This window comes from Oncorhynchus gorbuscha, linkage group LG16 (genome assembly GCF_021184085.1).
Source record: "Oncorhynchus gorbuscha isolate QuinsamMale2020 ecotype Even-year linkage group LG16, OgorEven_v1.0, whole genome shotgun sequence".
In the NCBI taxonomy this organism is placed as follows: domain Eukaryota; kingdom Metazoa; phylum Chordata; class Actinopteri; order Salmoniformes; family Salmonidae; genus Oncorhynchus; species Oncorhynchus gorbuscha.
The window spans coordinates 78,065,910-78,085,258 of record NC_060188.1 but is presented as its reverse complement, the minus strand read 5'-3'; the positions used below and the strand labels follow the sequence as shown (position 1 = coordinate 78,085,258).

Below are 19,349 nucleotides of genomic sequence, written 5' to 3'. Positions count from 1 at the left end.
CACTCATTGCCTCTTGCCCAACCACAGTTGTCTCATGAAAGAAAAACTATTTTTGCAGCAAATATATACATTGTGTGTTTAGCATATGTGCTCTCTGTCTGCACCTTGCAATCCAGACATTTCGTGTATTCATTATTTGAGGACAGTGTGGATTTATGACAGCCGGAATTCGGCAAGTTTTTGTTGTGTTTCTGTCTGGCCCGTAATTCTCTGAAATGTATTGTATGATTTTGGTACCTGGAAATGTGTCTCCTGTCCTACGTACAGCCAAAGACTCAAGTTTACACCTGGAAGTTGTTAGGAGTACTTTCCTACTTCCACAGTGTGATGCGACGTTGCGCCACTGAGGTATATTAACCATAGACTTAGATAGATGTCGCATCATTGTATATGCCCCATTATGGTGACTGTAAGAGCAGGGCAGCGCAATCTCCATTTGAAGTAATACATTTTCTTATTCCACTACTTTTATGAGTCTCACAGGACGTATAACTCCGAAGCATCCATTTAGAACTTCCACTCGCCACCAAATATGGTGATGAGAGGAAGTCCAGTGGCAGGCAGTGTGAGAAGATAGATGAAGCTAGATTAAAATTGGCCAAAGTTCTGGAAATGTTTCTGTTCCCAAAACTAAAATATTGTTATCTTGACCCTTTGCCATAAAAAAAAGTGCTTATAAGGAATGCAAGGGTGAATTGCTTGATTGCATACATGCACTTCACAGAGAAGGCATTCCCTAACGGAAATATGCAAATAATGCTAAAATGCACCAATAGGATCTCACTAGCTTTTGGTTGACTCTGCCCACCTCATTTATTTATTTGTATTTATTTTATTTAACCTTTATTTAAACAGGGAGTGCCATTGAGATTAAAAATCAATTTTACAAGAGAGCCCTCTATACATTACAATAAAAACAGAATAATAAAACATACACTAATGTGTATAAAACAATATAATTCAGCACACAATAACAAAATAAACATATTTAATAAAACATTCACATTCAACTACAAAGAGGTCCATAATCAATCATGAACTCTGCAGATTGTTCCCTGATTTTCCCAAATCTGTGGAGACTGAAGGGATCTCTGGTGTTATACATTCCTGAGAACGTTTTTGGTATCTTATATGGCTCTTTAATTATTAATATTATTTTTTTATCTCTTACCTTTTTATGTATTGTCTTAAAACTGCATTGTTGGTTAAAGACTTGTAAGTAAGCATTTCATTCGGCACATGTGACAAATACAATTTTATTTTATTTATGATTCTTAACTTTATTAATTAAGGTACATATGAAGGGTGTTTGAATGCTAAGATTGCTTTGTAAATAAGTAAAATGCAGCTCTCTTTTTACAGACAGAGTTCCATCCCACATTTTTATACGGACTACAATAAAGAGCCCTAAAATTGTCCGCTGTGATAAAACATCGTTGCTATTCTGCCCACTATACTTAATTTGCTCCCATTGGAAACGATGCCAATGAGATATCTTGGGTTAGTTAACAGCATCTTCGCTAAAAAAATGTGCATTTTGCCACTAGTGTTGTCGACCAGATTTTCAGTGAGAATCAGTGGTGTATTTCGCCTAACAGTCTACCCACCTTTGAGGGAAAATATATTGAAAGAATATGAAGCGTTTTTTTCATCGCGACCGGCGATCAGAGTTTAGCGACCAATTGTTTTACCACTACATCACTGATGAGAATTGATATTGACTTTTTGATTTGTCGCTAGATTACAATTTGCAGTTGCTGGGATGATGTCACCGCACCAATGTTCCTTGCTGCGGCACAGCTACGATTCCTGACATAGCGTTTTCGTTCCCCTCTCCCGCCGCACAGCCCCTTCCCTTATGCTTCTCTGGCTGTGTGTGCGCATTGCTATGAGTGACTTATTTTGCTAAAACAGCTTCTCAAATCAAAAGCTAATCTAATCATGTTTTATTTGTCACATGCGCCTAATACAACAGGTGTAGACCAGGGTTGGAAATGTTTCCACTTGCCTCTAAATAAATATTTATAATGTTCAAGCTCTCTTATTGGTTGGTTCAATTCCGATTACAATACGGCATGTTATTTGCCACACCTGCAGATAGGGGGAGATCGCGAACTCCCCAGTATGAAAATGTGATACAAGGGATTTTACCATCAACATCATTAAACCATGCACATCTAACGTGCTGTTTCCTATTTAATCACAGATAATAAATAACGCTCAACTTGTACCACTGGCTGGGGTGATTTCTTTGAACTAAACACAACAGGAAATGCTAACAAGCCCTTAACCCTTAACCAACAATGCAGTTTTAAGAAAAAAAGTGTTAAGAAAGTATTTACTACTTTCGTTTGCTGCAGAATGTTGTTTTAAAAGGTATAAAACCTATTGCCACCTGCAGTTATGGAACGTTAGCTCCCTCCTGGTGACCTGGGGGTAATTATGTGATCATTCCTTAACCCAAAGGAAGTCCCACCCTATTGACTACTTCCAGAAATACTTATGCTATTTCAAAATGGTGCAAGTCATCAATGGCGCTGTTCATGCTAAAATAGGGTTTTGGGTACCAGAGTCCCGTATCTAGCTCTATGATATGAACCCCGTGAGCTCTTGTTCCTTAGCAGTCTCATAAAAAATGAGTTGTTCAATTAAAATTAAACGCCGGTGGACTGGTGTATGGGCCGTGACGTGTACGGCAAAGCGGTGATGAGAGGAGTGATCTTCTCAAATCGAACCGTAATCTGCGCCTCTCGATAACAAGGCAATATGGTGCATCGTTCAGGAACATTGTTGATAAAAGGTTATGTAGATGGGTGAGCCGGTCAAGGATCGATTCAGACAAGGTGTTAAAATTGTACTACAAGCGACAGTTTATTCAGAGTGAGAATATCTGGTACACGTAAATACGGCCCTTCCATTCGCTCGCACAGAACAGCAGGAAAAGAGAGAGTGAACCGTTACAATACAATTTATACAAAACAGAAAGTGGGTAGATTCTGGAAGTTCGATTCTTCGGATTGGTTCACACTTGAGGTAGTCTTCTTGTATTGGCTCAGCTGGGCCGTCCGTCACTCTAGAATCCCGCCGTCACACAATGATCAGCTAAAGGGGGAAATTTGGTGTGTGTGCTGGATGGAAGTGTGTGTGCGTGAGTTATCCAGTAGGGGGCCCCACATCCTTTACTGTGAGAATATGTTGCTATGTGTTGTCTCAGTTATAACAATGCAATTAGCAGTATGCTGGTCACTTACATAAGAAATAGCACTTCCTAACAACATACATATCTTTTCAGTACAATTATATGTTCGACTTTTCAAATTCGTTTTCAGTTGAAAGGCAGGTAAAGTAATTGTATCAAAAGCAATCACTTTTGCATTTGAAAACACTGAATCCTACTCATTACTCCATGTGCTTAAAGTACGTCACTTTTGGTTTGAGACGATTTCGCCGTCGGCCAGAGCGGGGCACCTGGTTTACGCCTGGGAGGCAGCCCAGTGTTCCAAAACGAATTCAATAATTTTCACCCGAAAAAAGTCCTACCATCGGGGCAACCCGGGACAGTTAATCGAATCTTCAAACATTAAAAATAAGATTTGTTCAAGAGGACGTTTGCGTCACTTCCTCTTGCACGAAGATTTTCAGCCAATCACAGCACGCTGCAGAGCTGAGGGCGGGCGATCACGCGTGAGGTTTAAACAGTCTGGTTTCGGTTCAGAGGAGTAAAGCTGTCTGGTTACTTATTTTCTATAGATTTCTAACACGGATTTTTAGGTTTCCTATTTCAGCAAATACCCGGGCAGATGTCACACGAAGGGTATGTTTTAAAATGCACAACCATTTTTAGATTTTTAAGCTATTGATTGCATGGTGTGGGTGGAAGCGTTCTAAAATGCAGTGTGGATGGTTCCAGCTTTAATTTACCCAACATATTATTACTAGTCATATTCGGTCGATTCGTCGTGCTATGCAAGCCTCAAGTTAAAATAGTCATTATTGATTTTTAATTACGATGATGAGAACACAAATAATACCACACATGCATTGGCAGACAGAGCAATCGAAACCGCGCGCGCCCAACACAAGGAGGTGGCTAGCACGTCAGCATTCGATAATTTATACAGAAAACACTTGTTTATTGCTAGGTAGTAGGAACGCTAGCTAATGTATTATTTGTATTGCATCCATACCTATCTATTTAAACGCTTCTTTGTTGGTGTGATATGGCGCGATCTTTTTGGAGATTACTAAAATGGAACGCCTGCAAACATTATGGCGGGCCATCCATTGTAGCTAGCTAACGTTACCTAATTTGGCTTGCTAATTCTTACTTCATGTAAGGATGGGAATTAAAATAGTTTTTTTTAAACTACATCAGTCGTTACATCCCGGGTAATACAACATGCGTACACACACACAACGATTGTCCCCCTTTTTTTGTATTAGGCCCCTACAGGAGTTGCCCTGTCTGAATGAGTATTTGGAGGGATCAATGCTGTCCATATCCCAGGAGAGCAAACGGAAAAAAAGAGAACGCCTCGGAAACGGTCTGGACACAGAGAACACTCCTCACGAGCTCATTCACCAGTGGTCACCACCTCACAAGCAGCGGGTTGTCTGCAAGGGCAAAGAGAATGAGGAGAACCAGTTTGTGCTTGCCAGGCGACCAAGGAAAAGAAGGGAGTTCTCAGGTGTGTATAGATATACATGTGTTGGAAGGAATCCAATAAGCTCAGAAGTACACTTGCTTACTACTTGTAGAAATATATCTGGAATTATGTTTCAGAGAAGTCACACTTTTTTTGAGTTATTGATGATGTTTTTATGATAGGCTTGTCCTGGGACACACTACCAGATGAGTTACTGTTGGGAATCCTTTCCTGCCTTCCCCTGCGGGACCTCCTCCGGATGTCCCGGGTCTGCAAGCGTTGGCATCGCTTGGCGTAAGTCTGTGACAATTCAATCATGCTTGTAAAGTACTTAGTCCCGTGGGGCTCAGTTGGTAGAACATGGTGCTTGCAATGCCAGGGTTGTGGGTTCGATTCCTATGGTGGACCAGTATGAAAAAGTATAAAATATGTATGCACTCGCTACTGTAAGTTGCTCTGGATAGGAGCATCTGCTAAATGACTCAAATGTATTACTACATTGCAGTATTTCTGCATATTAGATATTGCACTCAGATATCTCCTAACACATTCAAATTGGTCAACAAAACCTGTCATTAAGACAATGCATGCCTTTGTGCCTGTCAGGTTTGACGAGTCTCTGTGGCATAGTGTGGATCTTGTAGGGAACCCCCAGCTGGATCAAGCTCTTGGGCAGGTGCTTATGGCTGGAGTACTGGGACTGCGCTGCCCCTGTACCTGCATTGGAGAACCACATTTCACCCACACACAGTGAGTCCTCATACATACATGCCTATTATGGGGATACAGAGCTTTCTTTTCCAACTGTTGAAGGTGAACCCAGACAGCTTAGGTTGTGGTGCTGTATGTCCCTTTTTTTCAGACACCTGCGTGTCCAGCACATGGATCTCTCCAGCTGCACTGTCTCAACCCCGTTTCTAGATGACATCATCTCCCGCTGCAGGCGACTAGAGAATCTAAGCTTGGAGGGACTGAAGCTCTCTGACTGTGTCATTCAGTGAGTAAATAAGACATCCTCTGTTTCAATGATCTGTCAAGTGATGTAGTGTAAATGTTACAAGCCATTTTAGACAACATTCGGCACGATTCTTAACATTGTTACTCTACAGGTCCCTATCCCAGAATACTGAGCTGGTGCGGCTCAACCTGTGTGGCTGCTCTGGCTTCTCACCCGACTCGCTTGGTGAGATGCTCAAATCCTGCTCACGGTAGGCTTGGGGTCTGTCAAATTGTATTTGTTGTGTTCAACTGTTTTGAAGTCCTATGTCTATGTCTGAATGACAGCATAATCATTGTATTTAACTCTCTGTTTAAACCATCTGTGCATTGGTAAACTAATGCAGAAATGTCCCTTTTCCATTCCCACACCAAGGCTTGAAGAGCTGAACTTGTCATGGTGTGACTTCAGTACTGATCATGTGAAGGCTGTTGTCAGTAACATCCCCTCCAATATCACTCAACTCAACCTTAGTGGCTACAGACAGAACCTTACTATGGGAGGTGAGGAAGCCTGAGGCTGTGAACATTTCCCTCTGCCCATATTTGTATAGAATGTTTACATATATCTATTGATGTTAAACTTACCAATGGCCTCTTTACAGATCTGAAAGACTTGGTGGAGAGATGTCCTCACCTTGTAAATCTGGATTTAAGGTGAAGATTTCCTAATGCAGGTCATGACCTGGGCTAAACTGTGGATCCAGATGATTGCTTTGACTGATGTGATTTGACATGGATACTGTGCAACATCCCATAATCTCATTATGATAACTGACTGTATTTGTGTTACAGTGACAGTGTTCTGATGACTACCTCAAGTTTCCCCATCCTGCAGCAGCTGCAGTCTCTTAGACACTTAGCGTTGAGCCGTTGCTACCAGATCCACCCTGCTGCCTTAGCGTAAATCACACTTATTTTTTAATGTGATAACAGGAATGCTTCTTAGCTGCAAATGTTCCTCTTTATCATTTGTGCAGTACTAACTAAACCTGTTTATTTCAGTGACTTTGAGAAGTTTCCAGAGCTGCAGACGTTAGAGGTGTACGGGCTGGTCCAGGACACTTACCTGCCAATCCTGAGTAAAAGTTTGCCCCGTCTCCAAATCAACACCCGGCCATTCTCTGGCGTGGCCCGTCCCACCGAGGCCACCCGGCGGGACCGCGCCATGTGGGGTATGACCTGTCGACTGGTGTTCAGGTCCTAGTCACAACGCCTTCCTAACGCTGTCACTAACCTGTCATAACTTATTTCTGTCTGATGTGGTCATTCTATACAGGGAATGTAAGCTATTTTTTTTGTCTGCCATTGTGTGTATGCACAATAATTTGAGCCGTACACAATTTGTGGTACACTGACACCAATTGTTCTCACTGCTGATGAAGAATTCTGTTTTGTGTTTTTGGCAACACTTGTTTTTATAATGGTGGGCATTGGTTCAAAGTTGCTCTAAGGTCAGTAATAGGACATGGCCATGCACAATAGTGGGAATTCTAAATGTTGGAGGATTGCATTTCTCCACAGTAATCTTACTTGAATAACATGCAACTGAATTTTAAAGATTTTAAAGGGGTACATGTTTTAGACAATTTAACCCTGGTAATGTTGAAGACTGAGCGTGTAGTCGTAAGGGAAATGCCTTTTATTTTTTTACTTGCTATAATAATACATTCTGATTCTGTTATCAGGGTCCTATGATCTGTCCAATATCTTGACTTTTGAACATTCCAAAGACAGATCTGTTGGAAAAAGGTCTGTAGTAAAGCTAGCCAAACAAACAAAATCTTGATAATGTTGGTTCGTTCTGTAACATTTCATTAGCTGGATATAGTAAAGTTAATTTCAGTTCAGGTCTATCAACTGTAAGGTGGGTTTGCCAGAAAGACAAGGTAGGAGCATTGGTCTGTTAGACTAATGCATAGGTGCTCTGCCATTAGCAGTTGCCATCTTTCCCTCCATGATGCAGTGTTTTATAAAATACAAATTCAAATTAACAATGATGTAATTTACTTGGTATATTTTGGTTTGTATTTTTTAAGTTGGAGACAATAAGAAATCAATGAAGCCACGCTGTTCGTATTATATTTTAAATCCAGCTCTACGTCCGTTTTGACTGAATGAAAGCTGAGGCGGCTCTAACATAAAATATGCTAGAGTCGTTGGCATTTTTGTGGAAAATAACATTTTAATCTTGTCCCTAAATTAGGTACGATATGAGAATGTGCACTACACCTATGTAGTAAATGGTAGCATTCGCCACAAGGGGGCAGTAGCTATGTATCGGTGCCATGTTTGGTATGTTTCCTGTTCGTGCCCACATTTGTTTGAGAAACTTTTTTTCTATTCATGCATTTAAAAAAATAAGATTTACTATGTTAAATACTAAAATGTGAAACTTGCCAATTTTATGTAAATAAATGTTTTATTTAAAGTTGTGCTCATGAGTTGATTTGCCAACTTAGTTTTCACACCATTTAATAATCAGACATGCCTCTGTGTCGTAGTTTCAGGACCTGGCACCATAAGGAGAGCATACACATCAGTTATGTCACTTCAGCTGTAGAAATATGGACTACTTTGTGGTTCCATATAGTAAACATGGAAGAATTCACAACACAATAGGGATTTAGTTACATTGCCCCCTTTGGCATTTTCATCTTATTACACTGAATTCTAAATAACCATTCCTGTTAACTCCAGGATGTTTTCCAAAAGACCCCATGGTGAAGGCTGGAACCAACTATATTTAACTCTGTTTCCTAAAGTGTCAGATTGGTCCAGGCACATTCTGTTTTGATGAGGCCCTGACCTTTTCGGTGCAATACAATGCCTTCAGTTTCATATTGCCCTCTAGTCTGGTTAAAGCCAAGCTGCTCAATAATGCAATTTGTTGTTGAAATCAGCAGAATTGAATGTACTGTAATTAGGTCGACTGATTATGATTTTAACACCGATACTGATTATTGGATCAAAAAAAGCTGATACCAATTAATAGGCTGATTTATGTATTTGTAATGACAATTACAACAATACTGAACGAATGAACACTAATAAAATTATTTAGTCTCCTAAATAATGAAACCTGCTCAATTTGGTTTAAATAATGCAAAAATAGTGTTGAAAGTGCAACATGTGCCATGTAAAAAAGCTAACGTTTAAGTTCCTTGCTCAGAACATGAAAGCTGGTGGTTCAATATTCCCAGGTAAGAAGTTTTAAGTTGTAGTTATTATAGGAATTATGACCGACTATTTCTCTATTCCATTTGTATTTCATATACCTTTGACTATTAGATGTTCTTATAGGCACTTTAGTATTACCAGCCTAATCTCGGGAGTTTATAGGCTTGAAGTCATAAACAGCGCTGTGCTTCAAGCAATGCTAAGAGCTGCTGGCAAAACACAGTAAAGTGCTGTTTGAATAAATGCTTACGAGCGTGCTGTTGCCCACCATCGCTCAGTCAGGCTTATCTATCAAATCAGACTTAATTATAATAAAAACATTTGAGCCTTGGGTCATTAATATGGTCAAATCCGGAAACTATTTTGAAAACAAAACGTTAATTCTTTCAGTGAAACACGGAACCGTTCCGTATTTTAACGAACGGGTGGCAACCCTAAATCTAAATATCGCTGTTACATTGCACAACATTCAATATTATGTCATAATTCTGGCAAATTAGTTTGCAATGAGCCAGGCGGCCCAAACTGATGCATTTTCCCCGACTCTGCTTGCACTAAACGCAAGAGAAGTGACACAATTTCCCTAGTTAATATTGCCTGCTAGCATGAATTTTAACTAAATATGCAGGTTTAAAAAATATATACTTCTGTGTATTGATTTTAAGAAAGCCATTGATGTTTATGGTTAGATAACGTAAACTCATACATCGCCTTGGTCCGTACAACTTCCCTTATTTTAGCGCCCCAAAAACGTAATACTTCCAGATAAACTGTAATGCCAATACCATTGTAAAGCACAATTTCTCCCCTTTCTAAAATAATCAATTTCATGACCTAAACGCTGCCCTTTTCTGCATAATTCAAGCAGGCAATGAGCCCCGTCAGGAGTTTTTAAAAATGGGGGGTGGGGAAGCGAAACTAATGGTAATAGTGAGAACAGGTGTGTGGGAAATAGCTTTTTTTTCACTCAATCTGTCCACTTTATCACCTCTAAAATGTAAATGAAACACTACAAAGAGTTTATATAATGTGTCATTACATACCTATTTGAAGGTTTGTGTCGAATTTGAATCGTGTTTTTAGGGCGGTGCTAAAGTGATCTTAGAAGTAAACAGCGGCTTTGAAAATGATGATCGCATGCAATGATGACGCAAAAAATGACTAGGTATCCCTTACCCTCGTCACTGTCCATTTCTTGTTTTTAAAGAATGATAGAAGTCCTACACCTGGTGGAGAGAGATTGTAGGACATAAATAGTTGCTTTATGCGTGCTGTACGTTACGACATGACACGTCACGATGTAAAGGAGGGTCCGTTTTTTTCAACTTTTCTCCAATACCATAGAGCCATTACCATGTCGATCAACGCTTGAATAGAAACCTAGTTCACACACCCAATTTTGACCTCAACACAGTCCCATTAGTTTTCTTTGTAGCCTAGTTTAAATGTTGCGGTTGCGCACATTTGTACGGAATTGGGTGAGTTTACGTTACGTGTGCAGTTTTTTTTCCTGGCAATGCGCTTTTGTTAAATGACCGGTTTGACGAGTTTGAAGTAGGATGTGATTCGATAAATTAACAGCTACCGCATTGATTATATGCAACGCAGGACAAGCTAGTTACCCTAGTAATATCATCAACCATGTGTAGTTAACTAGTGATTATGTTAAGATTGTTTAATGTAAGTTTAATGCTAGCTAGAAACTGTTAGGGTTGCGTAAATTCAAATCTGGTATCAGGATAAATATAACAATGAGTCACCGATTGTATACTATGTATTTTTTATTAGCTAAGTAATTAATAATTTTGCACGCCCAATTTTTCAGTTTGTGATTTGTTTAAAAAGTTTGAAATATCCAATAAATGTTGGTCCACTTCATGATTGTGTCCCACTTGTTGTTGATTCTTCACAAAAAAAATACAGTTTTATATCTTTATGTTTGAAGCCTGAAATGTGGCAAAAGGTCGCAAAGTTCTAGGGGGCCGAATACTTTCGCAAGGCACTGTATAGGAGGCCGAGGGGCCGTACTGCGCTAGGCCTCCATGAGGGTGATGCGGTGTGCCAGGTTGTGTTGCTCCTGGCTGAGCTGCTGTTCATGTAGGTCTACTGGGATGGGGTTGATCCCGGTGCCCTCAAGGTGTAGACGGATCCTCTGCCGCCACTGCCACCTGCATGAAGTAGACAGGAGAGGGGGGGGGGGGGGGGTGGAGAGGAGAGATAATGGGGGAGGAGTGCATAGGAGGGGTGGATGGGGAAGTAAATTAATCAAAGGAGTTAAGTAGTAGAATATGCAGTAGACCGGGAGAGGTACATATGGAGAAAGAAGAGGGGGTGGTGAAACATGCCATGATATTAATACGCATTACTGTTCCTGGAATCAGATACTCATGTCTGACAGTTCAGCAACAGTAACACTAGAGGGCAGAGTAGTAAGAGTTATGCCGATCCTGGTGCAAAAGACTTAGTCTGTTGCAAATGCTATGCAACAAAAACCGTTAACTTTAAACTGAAAACGCAAACAAGACTTTCTATTGGACATATTCAGGTATGTCCATCCCCGCTCCGTTGGGTCCTTAAACGATAATCATTAGTCCAAAACGTTTTGCAACGGAAACAAGTTTATATATTAGACAAATTCAGGTAGGTCCCACCCTGTTTCGCTCCTAGTGAATACACCCCAGGCATGTGAAACAAAATTTTAGAGGTGTGGCAAAGAAATCATCTGACTATTCTTTACACATAAACTAGAGGTCGACCGATTAATCGGAATGGCCGATTAACTAGGGCCGATTTCACGTTTTCATAATCGGAAATGGGTATTTTTGGACACCGATTTGGATGATTTAAAAACAATATCTTTATTGATCCTTTATTTAACTAGGCAAGTCAGTTAAGAACACATTCTTATTTTCAATGACGGCCTAGGAACGGTGGGTTTACTACCTTGTTCAGGGGCAGAATGACAGATTTTTACCCTGTCAGCTCGGGGATTCAATCTTGCCACCTTACAGTTAACTAGTCCAACGCTCTAACCACCTGATTACATTGCACTCCACGAGGAGACTGCCTGTTACGTGAATGCAGTAGGAAGCCAAGGTAAGTTGCTAGCTAGCATTAAACTTACCTTATAGAAAACAATCAATCAATCATAATCACTAGTTAACTACTCATGGTTGATGATATTACTAGTTTATCTAGCTTGTCCTGCGTTGCATATAATCGATGCGGTGCGTATTCGCGAAAAAGGACAGTCTTGCTCCAATGTGTACCTGTTACAGGAATTAAATTCCTCTATGTTTTAATACCCAATTAAAATTAAACTGTCAATTCATAAGAATTGTATTTGTATAAAATGGACAGAGACCAGTCTTTGAAATCAACCAGCTGCGTTTATTCTCGTGAGTACTGCCCATGATACATTTTCTCACAGGTTATAAACTGAAAATGACGTCAGCGTTTTCTAAACTGTTCCGTCTCTTCTTGACACTGGTACAAAGGCTGTATAGTTCTCAAGCCTTCCCACATCGTCTAGAGCCAAGGTCAGCCTGTCTATACATAAGCATTCTAGCCAGTCTGGCGATATAGTTCATTCATTTCTACCAAGGAACAGACAGTCATTGTTCTAATTCTTGATTATATTTACACACATTATATTCAGTACTAGGATTAAAAAGAAAATTCATACATATACAGTAACATAATAGTATTCTGATTAGTCAGTCCTGATTGAAATGTATACATAATTAGTTATTATTGATAAAAATTCCCTTAACAGTACCTAACCATAAACATCAATGCCTTTCTTAAAATCAATACACATGTATATATTTTTAAACCTGCACATTTCGCTAAAAGAAATCCAGGTTAGCAGGCAATATTAACCAGGTGAAATTGTGTCACTTCTCTTGCGTTCATTGCACGCAGAGTCAGTTTATACGCAACAATTTGGGCCGCCTAATTTGCCAGAATTTTACGTAATTATGACATAACATTGAAGGTTGTGCAATGTAACAGGAATATTTAGACTTATGGATGCCACCCGTTAGATAAAATACGTAACGGTTCCGTATTTCACTGAAAGAATAAACGTCTTGTTTTCGAGATGATAGTTTCCGGATTCGACCATATTAATGACCTAAGGCTCGCATTTCTGTGTGTTATTATGTTATAACTAAGTCTATGATTTGATAGAGCATTCTGACTGAGCGATGGTAGGCACCAGCATGCTCGTAAGCATTCATTCAAACAGCACTTTTGTGAGTTTTGCTAGCAGCTCGTCGCTGTGCATCAAGCATTGAGCTGTTGTAACGGCGTTCGTCTGTTGAAGGAAGAGAGTCGGACCGAAATGCAGCGTGTTGGTTACTCATGACTTTAATGAAATGAATCGCGGTACATGAAATAACTCATAAATACAAAAACAACAAAACGGAACGTGAAACCTATTACAGCCTATCTGGTGAACACTACACAGAGACAGGAACAATCACCCACGAAATACAAAGCGAAACCCAGGCTACCTAAATACGGTTCCCAATCAGAGACAACGAGAATCACCTGACTCTGATTGAGAATCGCCTCAGGCAGCCAAGCCTAATACAACACCCCTAATCAGCCGCGATCCCAAATAATACAAACCCCAATACGAAAACAACATATAAACCCATGTCACACCCTGGCCTACCCAAACATATAACAAAAACACAAAATACAATGACCAAGGCGTGACAGAACCCCCCCCCCTAAGGTGCGGACTCCCGGACGCACCTCAAACCATAGGGAGGATCCGGGTGGGCGTCTGTCCATGGTGGCGGCTCCGGCTCGGGACGTGGACCCCACTCCATTAATGTCCTTGTTCCTCCCCTTCGCGTCCTGGGATAATCCACCCTCTCCGCCGACCATGGCCTAATAGTCCTCACCCAGATCCCCACTGGACTGAGGGGCAGCTCGGGACAGAGGGTCAGCTCGGGACAGAGGGGCAGCTCGGGACAGAGGGGCAGCTCGGGACAGAGGGCAGCTCGGGACAGAGGAGCAGCTCGGGACAGAGGGGCAGCTCGGGACAGAGGGGCAGCTCGGGACAGAGGGGCAGAGGGCCAGATGAAATCTCGCGTCTTGTGACGGCCGGCCGCCCAACAACCTGCCCGCTTGACCCTATCCCCTCCTCTCTTCTCCAGACCATTTCCGGAGACCTTCTCCCTTACCTCACCTCGCTCATCAACTCATCCCTGACCGCTGGCTACGTCCCTTCCGTCTTCAAGAGAGCGAGAGTTGCACCCCTTCTGAAAAAACCTACACTCGATCCCTCCGATGTCAACAACTACAGACCAGTATCCCTTCTTTCTTTTCTCTCCAAAACTCTTGAACGTGCCGTCCTTGGCCAGCTCTCCCGCTATCTCTCTCTGAATGACCTTCTTGATCCAAATCAGTCAGGTTTCAAGACTAGTCATTCAACTGAGACTGCTCTTCTCTGTATCACGGAGGCGCTCCGCACTGCTAAAGCTAACTCTCTCTCCTCTGCTCTCATCCTTCTAGACCTATCGGCTGCCTTCGATACTGTGAACCATCAGATCCTCCTCTCCACCCTCTCCGAGTTGGGCATCTCCGGCGCGGCCCACGCTTGGATTGCGTCCTACCTGACAGGTCGTTCCTACCAGGTGTCGTGGCGAGAATCTGTCTCCTCACCACGCGCTCTCACCACTGGTGTCCCCCAGGGCTCTGTTCTAGGCCCTCTCCTATTCTCGCTATACACCAAGTCACTTGGCTCTGTCATAACCTCACATGGTCTCTCCTATCATTGCTATGCAGACGACACACAATTAATCTTCTCCTTTCCCATTTCTGATGACCAGGTGGCGAATCGCATCTCTGCATGTCTGGCAGACATATCAGTGTGGATGACGGATCACCACCTCAAGCTGAACCTCGGCAAGACGGAGCTGCTCTTCCTCCCGGGGAAGGACTGCCCGTTCCATGATCTCGCCATCACGGTTGACAACTCCATTGTGTCCTCCTCCCAGAGCGCTAAGAACCTTGGCGTGATCCTGGACAACACCCTGTCGTTCTCAACTAACATCAAGGCGGTGGCCCGTTCCTGTAGGTTCATGCTCTACAACATCCGCAGAGTATGACCCTGCCTCACACAGGAAGCGGCGCAGGTCCTAATCCAGGCACTTGTCATCTCCCGTCTGGATTACTGCAACTCGCTGTTGGCTGCCTGTGCCATTAAACCCCTACAACTCATCCAGAACGCCGCAGCCCGTCTGGTGTTCAACCTTCCCAAGTTCTCTCACGTCACCCCGCTCCTCCGCTCTCTCCACTGGCTTCCAGTTGAAGCTCGCATCCGCTACAAGACCATGGTGCTTGCCTACGGAGCTGTGAGGGGAACGGCACCTCAGTACCTCCAGACTCTGATCAGGCCCTACACCCAAACAAGGGCACTGCGTTCATCCACCTCTGGCCTGCTCGCCTCCCTACCACTGAGGAAGTACAGTTCCCACTCAGCCCAGTCAAAACTGTTCGCTGCTCTGGCCCCCCAATGGTGGAACAAACTCCCTCACGACGCCAGGACAGCGGAGTCAATCACCACCTTCCGGAGACACCTGAAACCCCATCTCTTTAAGGAATACCTAGGATAGGATAAGTAATCCTTCTCACCCCCCCCCCTTTAAGATTTAGATGCACTATTGTAAAGTGACTGTTCCACTGGATGTCATAAGGTGAATGCACCAATTTGTAAGTCGCTCTGGATAAGAGCGTCTGCTAAATGACTTAAATGTAATGTAATGTTATGGGCAGCTCGGGACAGAGGGGCAGCTCGGGACAGAGGGGCAGCTCGGGACTGAAGGGAAGCCCAGTACTGAGATGAAGCTCAGGCAGGTAGTAGGCTCCGGTAAAAACTGGCTGGCTGACGGAACTGGAAGATTCAGGTTGTCTGGCAGATCTGGAAGAGACTGGTTGTCTGGCAGATCTGGAAGAGACTGGTTGTCTGGCAGATCTGGAAGAGACTGGTTGTCTGGCAGATCTGGAAGAGACTGGTTGTCTGGCAGATCTGGAAGAGACTGGTTGTCTGGCAGATCTAGAAGATCATGGCTGACTGGCGGATCTAGCTGCTCTATGCAGACTGACAGCTCTGGCTGCTTCATGCAGACTGATATCTCTGGCTGCTTCATGCAGACTGACAGCTCTGGCTGCTTCATGCAGACTGACAGCTCTGGCTGCTCCATGCAGACTGACAGCTCTCTGCAGACTGTCAGATCCTGGCTGACTGGCACTTCTGGCGGATCCTGGCAGACTGGTGGATCCTGGCTGACTGGTGGATCTAACTGATCCTGACAGACTGGCGGCACTGGGCAGACTGGCAGCGCTGGGCAGACTGGCGGCGCTGGGCAGACTGGCGGCGCTGGGCAGACGGGAGACTCCGGCAGCGCAGGAGAGGAGAAAGGCTCTGGCTGCGCTAAACAGGCGGGAGACTCCGGCAGCGCAGGAGAGGAGAAAAGCGCTGGCTGCGCTGAACAGGCGAGGCGCACTGAAGGCCTGGTGCGTGGTGCTGGAACTGGTGGTACTGGATTGAGGACACGCACAGGAAGCCTGGTGCGGGGAGCTGCTACCGGAGGACTGCAGTGTGGAGGTGGCACAGGATGGGCTAGACCGTGAAGGCGTACTGGAGATCTTGAGAGCAGTGTAGGCACAGGACGTGCAAGGCTAGGGATGTGCACAGGAGGCCTGGTGCGTGAGGCTGGCACCAACTTCACCAGCCGACTAACACGCACCTCAGGTTGAGTATAGAACGCTAACTCAGGTGCTATCAAATCCCCGACACGATCCGTCTTTTTTTGGTCCTCCAATAATCGGTATTGAAAAATCATATTCGGTAGACCTCTAACATCAACAGCCTTCCTAACAGCAGTATTCTGGTCAGGGAAGTGAAAGGGAAAATCCCACCTGAACTGACCACGACGGAGTTTCTGTAGTGCCTCAGGGAAGGCATGTGTGTAACACACAGGAAGGCACAGATGTCCCTCTGACCTTCATGCAACAAAAAAAGAAGAAAAAAAAGACACTTGTAATATGAGCACTTTTTTCATCAAACTAGATAAAGTTATTTATCTCCTCTCATTCTATAACAAAATGCTGAAATTCACAACAATGAATTCCCCAACCTGTCTCTTCTAAACTAGCTAAGAACCTTACCAGGCAAGTAAACTTACCACCTGCCCAAACCCATATCACCACTTTATATTCACTAACCAATTTTGTTGTGAGTTATTACCTTTCAGGGTCTGTGTTAACCCCAAGAACCGATTGGTCTTTATTGAAAACCTTACTGGCAACAAGTAGTAGTATGGTCCCATCCCCTAACAGAAGGAACGGGAGGTCAACAAGGTCTCAGGGTGAAATTGGCCTATTCATGGATTGAGTTGACCCTTCTCTGAGCACTGTATGAACGCAATTTCTTTTTAATTGTTTTTTATCCCTCAGCGGGAATGTGACTATGTAAATGTAACAGTATAGACTTTACGTCCGTCCCCTCGCCCTGGGCGCAAACCAGGGACGCTCTGCACACGTCAAAAGTCAACCTCGAAGCATCGTTACCCATCGCTCCACAATAGCTACGGCCCTTGCAGAGCAAGGGGAACAACTACTTCTAGGTCTCAGAGCGAGTGACGTCACCAACTGAAACACTATTAGCGTGCACCACCGCTAACTAGCTAGCCATTTCACATCGGCCACACTCACCCCCCTTTTGACCTGCTCCTTTTCCTCAGCAACCAGTGATCTGGGTCACGACACCAATGTAACAGTATAGACTTTACGTCCGTCCCCTCGCCCCGACCTGGGTGCGAACCAGGGACGCTCTGCACACGTCAACAGTCACCCTCGAAGCATTGTTACCCATCGCTCCACAAAAGCCGCGGCCCTTGCAGAGCAAGGGGAACAACTGCTTCTAGGTCTCAGAGCGAGTGACGTCACCAACTGAAACACTATTAGCGTGCACCACCTAGCTAGCCATTTAACATCGGCCACATAAAGGATCAGCTATTATTCTCAAACTCTTAAAACGGGAACACTTGCCCCCTGCCGAGATAATGGCGTCTGCTCATCACACTGTTTCTTCATCATATTCCCCTCTCTTCTCCACACACACCTCAATCCCCTCTTTCCTAGAAGGAACACAGAGAAACACAAAGGTCATGTGGCCACTTACACATCTTCATTACCTTTTGTAGACAGTACACCACAACAATATCCTTGAATCCTTGTGGATTAGCATAAAAAACTCAACATTGAGAAAGGAATCTGACTTCCTCAGTGAATATTTGTCTATGACCAGCATTTACCTATCGGATCAACTGGGTTTCCATGTCTAAACTGAAAGTGAAACTGGTGTGTGCTGATGACTTGTTATGGGTGTGTTTTACTGTCAATAACGAACACATGAGGGTGTTTGAGAGTAAGTACCACTTATATCACATCGTTTTCCATTCTCTTACCAGCTGTTTTAGGTCCTCTTCTGAGAGCTCTGAAAAGCGATATCTTTGCTGCTCAAATTCATGCCTTGTCATCTTTGTCACCACAGCAACTTTTGCGGGTTTAAAACCAATTTCAGCCCGTGATGCAATACTTTGCATCTCCATCTGGATGTGACGTGAGCTCCCATTTAAAATAGTGACAGCTCGATGCCCAAGGCACAGACAGTTTATCAAGGAATGGGGAGTCATTCTTGTAAATTATTCGAAAAATTAAATAAATGAATCAAAAGTTATTCGTTGTTGGTCCCCATTAATGTAGTTGTTGGCCAATGTCGGTGTTAATCCAATCTGATGTCCTAGCTATTTGTCCTGGGTCCCTCATGCACTACGATCGTCGAATCCAGATACGGCGACACCTACTCGCACCCAGCTAGTGGACTGTACCCAGCTGCAAGGACCTACAAGCTACAACACCATCTTTGAAGCACGCACGCTTGCGGAATGTGCTCGCACGCTTATTTCATTACGTACAACAACGTGCTTTTTAGGGGTGTATTTTTTTATTTTACCTTGAATTATTAATTAATTATGACTACATAAACCTCACCAAATTCTACCATTATTCTTCCTAAAATATGAGTCAACATCAACCCTCACCTTAACTGCACTGCTAACCTTATGCCTAACGTTAAAAATTAAGACAAAAAAAATATTTGTTGTTGTTGCAATTATGACTTTGTGGCTGTGAGATCTGACTTTGTGTCTGTGTTGTTTAATGGAAACCGGTGGAACCAGAGCATTGTTGTCTAAATAGCTTCCTTTCCTAGACTCCTTTCCTTTTGTCACCTGAAAACACTAGAAATATGAGACCAATATGAATGGAACCTTACCAGTCCTTCAGTGTTCATGAAGGAAAATCAGCAGTTATTCATTTGGCAAACATTGTCCAAAGTGGGATACCTTTGTCTTCTCTCCTTCACCTGCACTGATCTGAAAACACTGGATAGATGAAAACAGGCCTACTAGACTAGAGGACAAGATACCTTTAACATCAGCTCAA

The 19,349-nt window shown here is 43.2% G+C and overlaps 2 protein-coding genes across 3 annotated transcripts; one reads left to right on the top strand and one right to left on the bottom strand.

Annotated features, from left to right (window-relative positions):
• Positions 1-3,658: 3,658 nt before the first annotated feature.
• Positions 3,659-8,073, top strand: LOC123999595 (S-phase kinase-associated protein 2-like). The gene is made up of 10 exons (XM_046305509.1): positions 3,659-3,814; positions 4,444-4,688; positions 4,829-4,940; positions 5,253-5,396; positions 5,509-5,643; positions 5,756-5,854; positions 6,019-6,146; positions 6,248-6,299; positions 6,438-6,545; positions 6,648-8,073. Exons 1-10 carry the CDS (start codon positions 3,801-3,803, stop codon positions 6,847-6,849), a joined length of 1,239 nt encoding a protein of 412 aa, XP_046161465.1. The 5' UTR covers positions 3,659-3,800; the 3' UTR covers positions 6,850-8,073.
• A 2,642-nt stretch (positions 8,074-10,715) lies between these two features.
• Positions 10,716-19,270, bottom strand: LOC124000215 (NAD kinase 2, mitochondrial-like). 2 transcript variants are annotated; one of them, XM_046306428.1, is made up of 4 exons: positions 18,158-18,175; positions 17,892-17,980; positions 16,761-16,844; positions 10,716-10,990 (listed from the first exon to the last, which is right to left on the bottom strand). In XM_046306428.1, the coding sequence occupies exons 2-4, from the start codon at positions 17,918-17,920 to the stop codon at positions 10,855-10,857; spliced, it is 249 nt and encodes an 82-aa protein (XP_046162384.1). In that variant the 5' UTR covers positions 17,921-17,980; positions 18,158-18,175; the 3' UTR covers positions 10,716-10,854. The 2 variants fall into 2 exon arrangements, with proteins under 2 accessions (XP_046162384.1, XP_046162383.1); XM_046306427.1 differs by lacking the exon at positions 17,892-17,980 and having other exon boundaries at positions 18,038-19,270.
• Positions 19,271-19,349: the final 79 nt, after the last annotated feature.